Here is a 13,109-nt window from a genome sequence, read left to right as displayed (position 1 = left end):
GTGGTCATTGAAGGTGATTTTTGTCAAAGTTTGTAGTTGGAGCTTACGAAGATGGTTGTGGGGTTGGTCAAAGAATTTTGTTGTTGGAGGTGGTTGTCGAAACCCGGTCTTCGAAGTTGGTCGCGCAAAGGTAGTCGTTAAAGTTGAGTTACCGATATCATAAGTGGTTGTTGGAGCCTAGAATTGATCGTCGAAGTTGATCGTTGGAGTTGTCAAAGTGATTGCAAGAGCCCAAAATTGATTGTCATAATTGTCATTGAAGGTGGTTGTCAGAATATGAGATTGGTTCAGAGTGTGAGAGCAATTGCCAATGGTGGAGCCATTGAAAATATTGGAAGAATGGAGAGTGGGGATAAATTGGGAAAATATCCAATTCAACTCCACCGATTTAAAATTGATGAGTTAAATACCAACTCAATTCAACTCATGTTGATGAGCCAAACACCTTTTTAAGTAATATATTTGGACAAATGGGAGAGTCATCCATTAAATAAAAAAGGTTTTTTTTAAAAAAAAATATATATATAAAAGTAATCAATCCCTCAGTTATGGATATAGTTATTAAATTCGCACGTCGTGAATATTTTATATAAAACGATCCCAAGAATATAATTGAAAGTTGAAACAACTGGAGAAGATAGGAGGAAAGACCAAGCCAAACGTAGGGGGGCTAAATATTTATTAGCCTAATTATTCAACCTAGAACTTCAGAGGTCACATTACAACGAAAAAAGATGGGGAAAATTGTTGGGTAAAACAAAAGCTATTTCTACTACTAATAAAACCTCAAGAAACTTTATGACCCTGATCACAATAAAACCGACCATTTGGACTCTAATCTTAAGTCTCCGACTTATTACATACATGGTTGAGAGGATGAAAGATGGCGCTCCAACACAGCAAACTTCTGCTTCTTCATTCTTCAATGCTGTGGGCAATGTTCTCATATTCATTTTGAATCAATAATCTTCTTCGCAAAAGAAGGCAAACAGAAAGCTGCTGAATGAATCTGAAGATTTTCAACAAAACAGTGAAAGAGATGCTTCAGTCCAAGTCCAATGGAAGTACACATCAAAGCGATATAAGCAAAAATTGAAGGCTAACAACAGATCCCACCTCGGAGTTGTAAAACTTGAGTGGACTCTTCGCGCTGTCGATGCCATTCACCTCTACTGGGTTGACTGGATGCTTGAAATCGACAGGAGGCCCCTCAGTTGAGCAGAGCATAAACCCAATCACTCCGCTGAAACATGGATCAGATTGATGTTTAGTTAGCAACATTCAAGATGGAGAATATAGGCAAAGGAAATTTCAAAAGATTGGCAACATGGTAGAAATATAAAATGATCTATTAGTGTGAGATAATAAAATATTAAATTTGTTTCACCCATCAGCTTAAGTTTTTGAGTCAATCGGTATATAGATTCAAATTGATTTCCACTTGTTAGGTCTTCTACGGATTTCAAGCCCACAAATGAAGTAGAGTGTTAAATGCTATAATATAAAATTTGGCTTCACCCATCTGGTTAAATTTTTGGGTCAATCGGTGATTTAAGATGGAGCAACTGCATATCACACTTGATGCCCCATAGGCCCAAGGAAGGAATGACAAATTGTTAGGTGTCATGTGTGTACCTTGGATATGTAGGAACTGTAGTCCATGCATAGTTGACAGAGCCTTTGAATATCTGGCGGCAGTTTGTTACAATGTCTTCAATGATATGCATGTGAAGCCAGATGCTCTCTGCCTGAGTACACACAACACCTCCTGGTCGAAGAGCTTTGGCAACTGAAGCAAAAAATGGCTTCTCAAAAAGCTCTTGTGCAGGACCTGTAAGATGACAAATGGTGCTCATTTTCTAAAGAATCTAACATATAGTTCCATGTTCCTCTTGAAACGAGACAGAGAGATAATTACCAATAGGATCAGAAGAATCCACTATAATTGCATCATAAGTGCCTTCAGGAACAGCCTTCAGAAAAGCCACGCCTGCAACACAAAGCACACCGATATACACAATTGAGATATTAATCAAAAAGTGCGGGTTAAGTGAGAGTTGAAGAGAAAATGATCGATCATATACCATCACCAACATGAAGGGTGACGCGAGGATCCTCATACCCAACAGCTACACGAGGGAAAAATTCTTTGGAAACCTGCAAAGGAAGATGTAGGCAATAGTATTCAATCAAAATTCAGAGAGGTTCCTCACATTTTAAGCATATGAACACCTATAGTATTAATCATATCAACTTTGTATTCAAAAGAGCAAAATAACTGATAACCCTGGAATGATTTACTTACATCAACTACCATCTTGTCAATTTCACAGATATCTATCTGCTCAACAGATGAATGACGAGCCACCTCTCGCAAGACACCGCCATCTCCTCCACCAATAACTAGAACCTAATGTCATTAATTGAGTGAGAAAAAATTGAAACAGAACACAAATAAACAAACTATCACCAACCAATATGATACTCTAAATTCACTTAAACTTGTGAAAAAGGAAACCCTAAGCGTCTGTGAGAGCATTTGGAGCAAATTCGAGCAAAAGTTCACTTTCACAAGAAAATATACCATAAGCTCGAACAAGTAAAGATGGCAGAGCAGTGATAACTGATAGTCGTAAACGTTGTATAAAACAACTTTAAAACTCAACGGTTAAGCCATCATTACACCCATCAGGCTGTAGGTTTGAATCCCCATTCCATACTCACATGTGAGGAAAAATTATTAAAAAACATATATATAACAAAGACTGAAACTTAAAATACATATATATAACAAAGACTGAAACTTAAAATACATATATATAACAAAGACTGAAACTTAAAATATATGATGAAATGTCAACAAAAAAAGACCACTGACATGCCCTGCTTCTCATTTAGTTTCTTAAGAACCAAAGTTATCATACTTTACAACATCCATAGCATGACAAAACTTATGACTCCAGATAAAAATTCTAAAACATCTTCAAAATACTGCAGTAATATAAAAACCTTTTTGGGGTTTGGAATTGAGCAAAGTGGAAGGTGGGTGATCATCTCTTGGTAAGCACATTCATCTCTCTCTGTAAGCTGAATCACCCCATCCAAAACCAGAACCTTCCCGTAAGTTGATGACTGCAGGGTTCATAAACCACAACTTCAATATATCAGCCCAACAAGGCAAAAATTTCACACAACAAAACAATATATCATAAAGTTGATCCTCTTACAAAAATACCTGAAAGACCAAAACGTTCTGGTAATCAGACTTCCCTTGAAACAAAACCTTCTCCACCTTCAAGGAGTGAGCCTCTCCTGCATGACATTAAATCATTAGATTAACTCAACGGAAAACGAAAAGAGTGTAAAAAAACTCAAAGAAAAACTAGATTGCCTGATGTTGTTCATCATCATTATCTAGCAAATCTCAACAGAGCCAAACACAAACAAAATGGTGGAAAATATGAGAAATAGAGAAGAAAATCTGACCAGGCCACATTGGGCTGATTTCAGAAAACCATCCAGGAATTACAGAGGAAATAGAATCGGGGTGTGAGGCGGAAACCCCGTTCTGAATCTCAGGTTTCTTCGCCGCCACATCGGCCGCTGACCCGACGGAATATTCCGCAGCCATAATACCTTTCGCTAAAATCCCTAACCCCAATACAGGCCCTTAGAGGGGAGTGCTTCTGAATGACCCGTTTGGATGTGAGCACTGAGCAAAATGACTCGATGATTCCTCCATTTATATAATTCCAAAAGTTCCGTGAAAGGCTTCGCCTTTGGATGAAAAGCAAATTTACGATTTCCTTTTTTTTTTTTTTTTTTTTTTAATTTTTTTAATTTTTTTAATTTTTTTAATTTTTTACTGGCCTCGATTTATGTTTTTTTTTCCCATCACGTTCTTCCATGTAATTTAGGTTCGAAATTTTCATAAACTTCCAAATACTATATTGTAGTTTTGACCCATGAAAAAGTATAATTTGATTCTCATATAATATACTATCTGTATATCTGTATATGTATATAATTTAACTTTGGTATTTTTGGCTTCAATATATTTTTGGTTCAGATACCTTTAGAAATTCTATTTATGTTCGTACTTGCATCTTATCTAATAGTATATTTTAAAAATATTCATTTTCATCTTTGTACTTTTAAAAGTCATTATTTTGATCTATTGGTTTATGCTTTTATTTCAAGGATCAAGGTGATCGCTTCTTACAATTTTAAGAACTTTTGAAAGGTATAGGATCAATATGAACAAAGAAAAAAATAATAATAAACAGATAATCTTGGTTAAAGTATTATTGTTGTTCAAATATTTTAAAGTAGTACATGTTGCTGGTCTTTTAGTCCATGTCGTAAGTTTATTGTTTGTCTTTCTATGTTAAAAACTTTCGTAAAAGTAACCATTTAAACTCTGAAAACTTTTGTAAAAGTAACCATTTAAACTCTGAACTTTTGTTTGTAATGATTTAGTTCTTAAATTTTTAATTTTATAATAATTTAATCTTTGAACTTTACTATGTAATAATTTAGCTCTTGTACTTTAAAATTCAAAACAATTTAGTCTCGATTGTAGAAATTAATAATAAGATTTTATGAAGTTTTTTTCATAAATAAACCGACAAATTAACAAGAGACTCAATATTTAATGAAATGCAAAATCTACATGGTAAAATACCAAAAAATGACATTTAGTTTTGATAATTTTTTTTTTACATTAGAGACTAAATTGTTACAAATTTGAAAGTATAAGGACTAAATTGTTACATATTATAGTTCATGAATTAAATTGTTACAAAATTAAAAATACAAGAATTAAATCGTTACACTCCAAAGTTTATGGACTAAATTGTTATTTTCATAAAAATTTAGGGACCAAAAAGTGTTTTTTAACCATTTTTCTAAATTAAATTCGAGTATCCATCAACATTCCTGGTATGAATGTTATGAAAATATATTCATTTTTTCCTTATATAAAAATTAGGTTTAAACATCATTTGGTAATTTATATTTTGAGTTTATTCAATTTTACTTTCAATAAATTTAATCCATTGAAGTATCTTTCTAATCGAAATTGATTAAATAATAATAAAAAGTTTCATGCAAAAAATACAATATGTGAACACATATATAACAATATATGGGGAAGGAGAATCGAAACTCTAACTACAAGGTTAATAATACAACACTATATCAGTTGAACATATTTCTCAAACGTATAGTAAAATTGCACATTAAAATTGAACTAGTCTCAAAGTTCATGTCACAACATATTATTTTAACCTATAATTACTATTTCTATTTATTTAATTTTGATAAACACTTTTGAGCAATTAAATTGAAAGTTGGTTGGGAGTATATTTGATTAAATATGGAAAATGAATGAAATGCCAAACTTTAAAATACATGAATAATATAAACTTTTCAATTTAGCCTAAAACAGATTTAGAAATTTAAAAAGTGCAGTATATCTTGATTTTTCAATTATAACTTTTTTTATAACTTTTTTTCTCGATAAGCTATAAGTTAAAATCTATGGACTTATTAAAAAAAAATGTCAACATCAATATAGTAAGTCAATACATTAGACCCTCAATCCAAACGTCAAATGTTCAATATTCACCCTTAATTTTGTTCAATTAAAAAAAATACACAACTAAATTTGAAATGTCATAATACCATCCGACACAAAATACAATTTTGTATTTGGCAGGTTTATGAATTTGTACAATCGTCTATTATAAATTGAATACTTGATAATAAACACAAATTTGAAAAATCAAATACCTACCGATTGAGAAAAGTTCCTTTATTTATATTTTTTTTCTGACACAATGTTTTGCATCTTGTCTTGTTGTTTATCAAGCAACTTGTTCCATATCTTGCTAATATGTCTGGAAATACTTTCATTTATTGTATATTTGTTTGGCGCCGCTTTTTCTTATATATTGTGTAGATGATTCTTTTACTTAATGAAGTGATTCTCAAAGTTGATCTCTCTCTATATATATTGTTATATTGTTTATGTGATTCTCATTTAGGGTTAACGATCATGATTACTATTACTGTTATGCGGTATGAAAGAGGGTTGTAGTTTCATCTAACGTGTTGTTAGAGTAGTTGTGTTAGCTTTGTTGTTGAGGTGTGTTGCTGATGGTCATTTAGACTGAAATGTAGGGCATCTACTTGTTATTTTTACTTGTTATTTTATAGGTGAGTGTAACAAACCTCATATTATACTTAAGGTAGCCTATATAGTTTTCCAATACTTGTCTGAGAGAAGCTACATCGTGAAGATGAGGGGAGCTCATGTTTAGGGAAACTTAAGTTAGTTCGAGGAGTTCTCAAACATGGCTTGAGTGAAGAGCATTTGTGGAAGTGAATAGATCTCAAACTCATAGGGAGTCTAAGATGAAATATGGAGTTGGTTGTATATGAGTCATTGTAGAAGAAATCTAACATATAAGTATTTCGTTGTAATTGCTTAATTTTTTTTTACTAGCGAAGTTTCTTTCCATTGAGTATACTGCTCATAGAGTAGGTGATTTTACACCGAATTGGATTACCAATCTTTATGTTTCAAGGTCTATACTTTTTATCTTGTTCCTCTACTTGTCATATTGTTTATTATAACATCGTGTTTAACTTGTATGTGGACAATTAATGTTCACACGAGATTCCAAGAGAAATTTATTTCGTGAAACTTGAACTTTGTATTTGTATTAATTTTTGTGGAAAGTGAGTACAATCTCTAATACACAGTATTTTGATGCTTTCAAAATAAACTATAAACTTTAAGCTAGTTGATCTTCTTGGGTGATCGGTCTTTCGGCTTATTGATCGTCTTGGGTGATCGGCCTTTGAGCTTGTTGATCTTCTTGGATGATCGACTTTTGGGCTTGATGATCTTCTTGGATGATCGGCCTTTGGGCTTGTTGATGTTATTGGAGGATTAGTGTTCACACGAGGCTTTCGGAGAAACTTGTTTCGTGGAGTTGAACTTGAGTTGTTGTTGATATTGAAGTTGATTTGATGCGATGTGGTTCGATCTCTAATACTTAATCCTCTGATTCTCTCTCAGTTGGGTGAATGTGCTTGATCTGAAGAAGAAAAACACCGAACGTTCTTGAAGCAAAAGTCTTGGAAGAGTCTTCTTTGTGTCTTCAAGGGTCTGCTGTCTTCTAGGAGTAGAGTCTTGGAAGCCTTCTGCTTGTTGATGAATTCTCTAGACTCTCTGAATGTAGTAAATGCATGTATCTTCAAATGACTTCAGTCTTCTTGTATCTTCAAAGGACTCCAGTCTTCAGAATGCTTGTATCTTCAAAGGACTCCAGCCTTCAGAATGCTTACATTTTCAAAGGACTTCAGTCTTCAGAATGCTTGTATCTTCAAAGGACTTCAGTCTTCAGAATGCTTGTATCTTCAAAGGACTTCAGTCTTCAAAATGCTTGTATCTTCAAAAGACTTCAGTCTTCAGGTGTGATCAACTTCAGGAGTCAAGGAGTCTTCTGGTTATAGAGAATTCCCTATAAGCTCTATAGAATTATTGACCCCTCCAAATGAGGAGAGCTTATCTATTTATAGAGTTCACATGTGGGTTTGGGCTTGGTTGATCCATGGGCCTGACCTTTGGGCCTAATTAGTTGGACTTGGGTTTCGTTGATCCATGGGGTTGGCCTTTGGGCCCAATTAATCAGATTTAGGCCTGATTTGATATTCGGATCAAATTCAGCCTATTTTTGGACTTACTTGGACTTCGACCTAAATAATAATATCAAATTTGGTCCAATTAATCTTATATGATTCAACGGTCATGATAAAACCACGTGACGTCATCGAAATTTGTCTTCAACTTCAAGACATATGTCAACTCCTGATTGAGCCTAAATTTAATGATTTAGAATTTCACCATTAATTTAGTAAATGACGTGGCAAATTGTGATTGGTCTAAAATTTCTCATTCAACAATTAGATTCACATATTATTCAATAATTAATATTAAAATATTGAGAAATTTGTCAGGTACAAAATCTTAGAGAAAGATCTATGCTATATTAGTAAGATTAATTATCTTAATTTGTATAAGTTATTTTTTGGTAATTTCAAAAACCAAAATACAAAAATTTAGGTAAAAAATAGACAACATCATATTATTATATAAATAATATACTGCCTTTTGCTGTTGCTAGAAAAAATCACATCTCACCGTTTACATAAAGTTCCCTTCCCTATAATTTATGTATAAGTCCTACTTTATAAATCATCAAGTCATGTTTAAGTAGGTCGGATTAGTCATGCACTCATGCTTGCTTTTTGGTACTCCAAAAAAACAAATCTACACATGGACCCAAAAACTTCCGATATTTATATTTGAATTTGAATTTCGTACGCACAATATTTATCCAAAATAATAATAATAACCCACACACGCAATAACACGTCAGCCCTTTTAAAAAAAAAAAATCCATGACAATGACACCTATTGAATCGTAGAGCCATAGTTTGGCACGAACAATACCCCATTTGATTGCTTCAAAAAATAATAATAATAATAAATAAAACATTTGATTGGAACTCCCAATTATTCCCCTATATTTTTCCAACATAAATTCAGTATCCAGTTTAAGAAAAAAAATGTTAAAACCTTAGTTTTACTTTTATGTTCTTCAAAAAAACACAAAAAAAAAAAAAACAAAACAAAAAAAAAAGTTTCTCTCTTATGATTTAATTTCATATATATTATTTTTGTAGGGTACATTTTATTTGTTTATTAGTTCAACAAATGTAACTTAAGAAATCAATCATTCGACTCTAAGAAATGCATAGATATATGAATCATTGAAGTCCCATTTGATAATCATTTTATTTTTTTTATATATATTTAAAAATTAAGTTTAAGAACACTACTTTTACCTTCAAATTTCTTCATTTATTATATACTTTCCATTGATAATTTAAAAAATCAAGCCAAAATTTGATAATTAAAAAAAATAGCTTTCAAAAAGTTGTTTTGTTTTTGTTTTTGACTAAAAATTCAATCATTGTACTTAAAAAATACTAATCATGATAAAATATGTGGATGAAATATGTGTAATTTTAAAAAACAAAAACAAAAAATCAAATGATTACCTAAATTATATTCCATAATTGGCATTTAAAACTATTTACCTATATCTTCCTCTCTCTCTAAATGTTTTTGCACGATATTTTTTTAAACTAAATATAAAGAAAAATGTAGATGTATATTCTTATGAAAGTTAAGAGTTTAAATTGATATATTTATGAAAGTATGAGATTTAAATCAATACAATTATTAGTTTTAAGTTTAAATTTATACAACTTTCAAAATTCACAACTAAATTGGTACAATTATTAGTTTATGGTTTAAATTATCACAATCCCCGCTCCCTCCCCCCAAATTTAGATGTATAATTGATATTTTGTCTAAATGTTTATATTACCTTCATTAATTGAAATTAACATATCGTTGGTACTAAAAATTAATTAATATATCATTTGATGATATGTCAATTATGGATGTGAGAGTTGAATACTGAAATATTTCTTTCGAAGTATGTGTTGAAAAAACAATAGTTGAGATAGGCCTATTAAACTTGATTTTGACATGAAATTGATTCCTAGTACTACTAAAAGATATCGATGGCTTCATATATATATATATTGAGTATTATCAATGTAAATGTAGTTTAATTGACGCTCGAATGTGCTAATAATTACGAAATTTATGGTTCGAATTTCCTACCATCAATTTTTGTACTTAAAAAAATGTTGAATACTGTGGCATATTTCAAAATTGGACCAAAAACAGAACCATAAATATAATCAAGTTTCAAATTTGAAATAAAATAAATTAATTTCCACGGCTGTATCAAAATTCCCTTTTTATAGTACATACTGATTGAAGCCGCCTCAAGCAACGTGATACGGCACCGTTTTCTGACCATATGATCAAATAATGTACTGATTACATGGGTAAGTTATAGAAATTAACCTAAATTTTGTACCTCACTTCAAAAATAGTTTTCAACTTTAAAAAATCTCATTAACACCCCTAAACTTTAATTGGTATATGGATAAAAATTGTTTATACTTTGTTTCAATAATACCATTCAACCTTTTGTAAAAAATTAAAATAAAATGTCATTGATTGTTAGTATGTGGATGAAAATTATTTTATGCATGCTCATCATGTTTCTTTTAAAAAACGCTCTTATCATTTGTAATTTTGTATGGAGTTTGATAGAAGACTAGATTGGCAGCTGCAATCTTAAAACTAAATGGTAGGCATGATCCTGCATTTGTGTTTGTATATTTTTTATATTTGTGCTTGTATGTTTGCACGATTACCTTAGAAGTTTGGTTTGATTGACTTTAAAGAAGTGTTAAGTTACAGATTGAAGAGAGTAAATACATCTTGATTTTTATGTGAAAGATTAATGGGCTGTTTGGTTGGAGGTGGGAATGGGAATGAGCTTACAAAGCCCATGTTTGGTTTGTGAGTTTTGTTTATTTATGTTGGAAAATATATTTTCTATGCATCTTTTAGCCACACAAGTAAAGGAATTAATAAGTGTGGATTTTCACTTTTTTTTCCCCTTCCTACCACCATTTTCTCTTCTTCTTCCCCTTCCTACCACCATATAAATGCTTATTTTGTCTATGTTTAGTATTTATACTTTGATATTGGTTATATTTAATTTTTGTAATAAAATAGAGTGCAGCGGCTTAAGGTTATTTTTAATAATTGTATAATAAAAATAAAACTGCACAAATTAATTATTTAAAATCAATTAAGGCAAGTTTTTTTATTAGTTATATGCTTTATAATTGTATAAAATTTTGAAAGTGATTACACAATTTAAACAAAAATAACATTTACTTGGGTAATCTAATAATATTCTCATGCAATACAAAACACATGTATTACTTATTCCCATGAAAAGTTGATAACATTTCATATCCAACCAAATATGGTTATTTTTAATTCCCACACATACTATTCTCAGACACAACCAAACATAGTCATTATTGTTTCCCATTCTCCTAGACATTCTTAGAAAACATCAATCCAAACGGCCCCTAAGAGTATTAATGCAACTATTGAAAATTTGGAAGTATTATTGAAAGAAGGTACAAAATGGTATATGTCCGTATATTAACGATAAAGGTATTTTAGAACTTTTCTCAAAAAATTAAAATTATTAATGAAACTTTTAAAATTCCACGTTATTATCAAAACGAGATATAAAGTTCATGAGTATTCCTTTTTTAATCTATCATAATTATTTTTATCTTCTTTTGATGTGATAAGATATTTGTTTTCCTTATCAAACTTTGTTTGTGGTATTTACGTACCTTATTCGATATTGAGGGACGTTGGAGTAAGAAATAGAGTTATTTAATTTGGAGTCACAACATAAGAAGTTAATAAGCATCAAATTGTTGTTAATAAATATAATAATTCTTTAGGTCAAAATTACAAGAAGTGCATCCCATTCAACTTCTCCCTTTTAGAAACAAAAGCTATTCTTATTCTCATTATTCCTATTATTCTTCTTCTATTCTTAAATATAAAAAGAAATGCTTTTAAATGCTTTTAATCACATCAGCATATATTTTGTGCTGAAAAAAGCTAAAGGAATTATGGTTGTAAATATTGTTCTCTTCAAGTGGCTCCCAGAGATTTGTTGAGTATATGATCTCTCTCTATATAGTCTAATTTTTTCATGAATCGGGTTAAGTTGTGGCATTTTTTTGGACTAACAAAAACAATTTGAATTGTCAAGTTGACAGTTCAAATGACATAAATATGGTTACCAACTTAATCCAACCTTCAAAATTTGAATTGGGTTGTCGGGTTATTGGTATTTTTTTAATTCTTAATTTAAAATACTTAAATTATCTATAACACATATCAAATAACTAAAATCTCATAAAACTAAATTCTTACCTAATAAATATTTATAATATCTATTATAAACTTTATAAAAAACAGACAATTTTAAAAAGAACAATATAAAGAATTTAAAAATTCATCATTTCTAAAAAGAAATATGTTACTTTTTATTAATATATATATATATGTGTGTAATTCGGGTTGTGTTGGATCAATCCATTTTTTTTTAAATTAAATCTTAGACCCAACCCAACCCAAAAATAAAACTAATCCAATCTAATATTTATAATTTTGGTTGGATAATCCGATTATTCGAATTGTCGAATTATTTGAAACCACTAATCATGTGCGGGTTGATTGTATTTGATATTAAAAAGTAAAAGAGAGAGAGAAAAAAAAAACAAATGATTTGATATGAAAACTCAATCTCATTTGCTTTTCTCAGTATATGTTCACTCCCTAATTATTTATTTTTTGAGATATTTAATCACTTTTTAATTATAATTTGTCTTTATAAGACTCCAGTCAATGCCATTTTCAATTTCCAAAACCTTTAATAATGAGTGGAGCCAAAAATTCTGCAAAAGACATAAAGTTGACCCTAAATTAAAGCTAAGAATATTTTCTAGCACTCATCTTTGGCGAGTCTATCCCTTAATATCTTAAGGTTTTTCTTTTTTTAAAAAAATAAAAAATAAAAAATAAAAAATTCTTAAAGGATCGGATCAAACTTAGAATATCTTAGTCCTTATAATCATGTGATTTTTTGTTTTTATTTTTAATAATTAAACTTATGTCATCTGCATTTCTTATAATATTTTGCATCTTTTTTAGGTAAATGGTTGAATTCTTAACCAAATTTCAAAATAAAAAAAATATTTTGAAAGTTTTTTTAATTATAAAAAATTGGCTTATTTTTTAAACTATCAGTGAAAGATAGATAATAAATAAAGAAATTTGGGGTGAAAATAGTATTTATAGATTTAATTTAAAAAAAAAAACAAAAAATAAATTGATTACGAAAGGGGTCTTTAAATAATTAGATTAGATTTAGCCATTTAAGTTGGTTGTCCAATGAGTGATTAGTTTCCACGTTAATCGATTTCACATATCATTCCCAATTAAATATTATTGATAACATTGAATATATACGAGAATAATATAAGAAAAGTTAAATTACAAATTA

At 30.2% G+C, this 13,109-nt stretch overlaps 1 protein-coding gene across 1 annotated transcript; it reads right to left on the bottom strand.

Annotated features, from left to right (window-relative positions):
- Window positions 1-662: 662 nt before the first annotated feature.
- Window positions 663-3,884, bottom strand: LOC120081952 (spermidine synthase). The gene is made up of 9 exons (XM_039037140.2): window positions 3,487-3,884; window positions 3,236-3,312; window positions 3,010-3,132; window positions 2,306-2,410; window positions 2,085-2,157; window positions 1,919-1,990; window positions 1,636-1,831; window positions 1,117-1,243; window positions 663-1,009 (listed from the first exon to the last, which is right to left on the bottom strand). Exons 1-9 carry the CDS (start codon window positions 3,629-3,631, stop codon window positions 950-952), a joined length of 978 nt encoding a protein of 325 aa, XP_038893068.1. The 5' UTR covers window positions 3,632-3,884; the 3' UTR covers window positions 663-949.
- Between the last annotated feature and the right edge of the window lie 9,225 nt (window positions 3,885-13,109).

Source organism: Benincasa hispida, chromosome 7 (assembly GCF_027475165.1).
Source record: "Benincasa hispida cultivar pf3 chromosome 7, pf3_genome.v1.1, whole genome shotgun sequence".
Lineage (NCBI taxonomy): Eukaryota > Viridiplantae > Streptophyta > Magnoliopsida > Cucurbitales > Cucurbitaceae > Benincasa > Benincasa hispida.
The sequence above is the reverse complement of the archived record's forward strand: the minus strand, read 5'-3'. Positions and strand labels throughout refer to the sequence as shown.

Excerpts from the sequence above, each read along its gene's own strand:
- LOC120081952 (XM_039037140.2), bottom strand. The coding sequence starts at position 3,631 with ATGGCTGCGGAATATTCCGTCGGGTCAGCGGCCGATGTGGCGGCGAAG. Across the intron at positions 3,313-3,486 it reads AATCAGCCCAATGTGGCCTG|GAGAGGCTCACTCCTTGAAG; the intron begins GTCAGATTTTCT and ends AATGTCATGCAG. Across the intron at positions 1,991-2,084 it reads CACCCTTCATGTTGGTGATG|GCGTGGCTTTTCTGAAGGCT; the intron begins GTATATGATCGA and ends TTTGTGTTGCAG.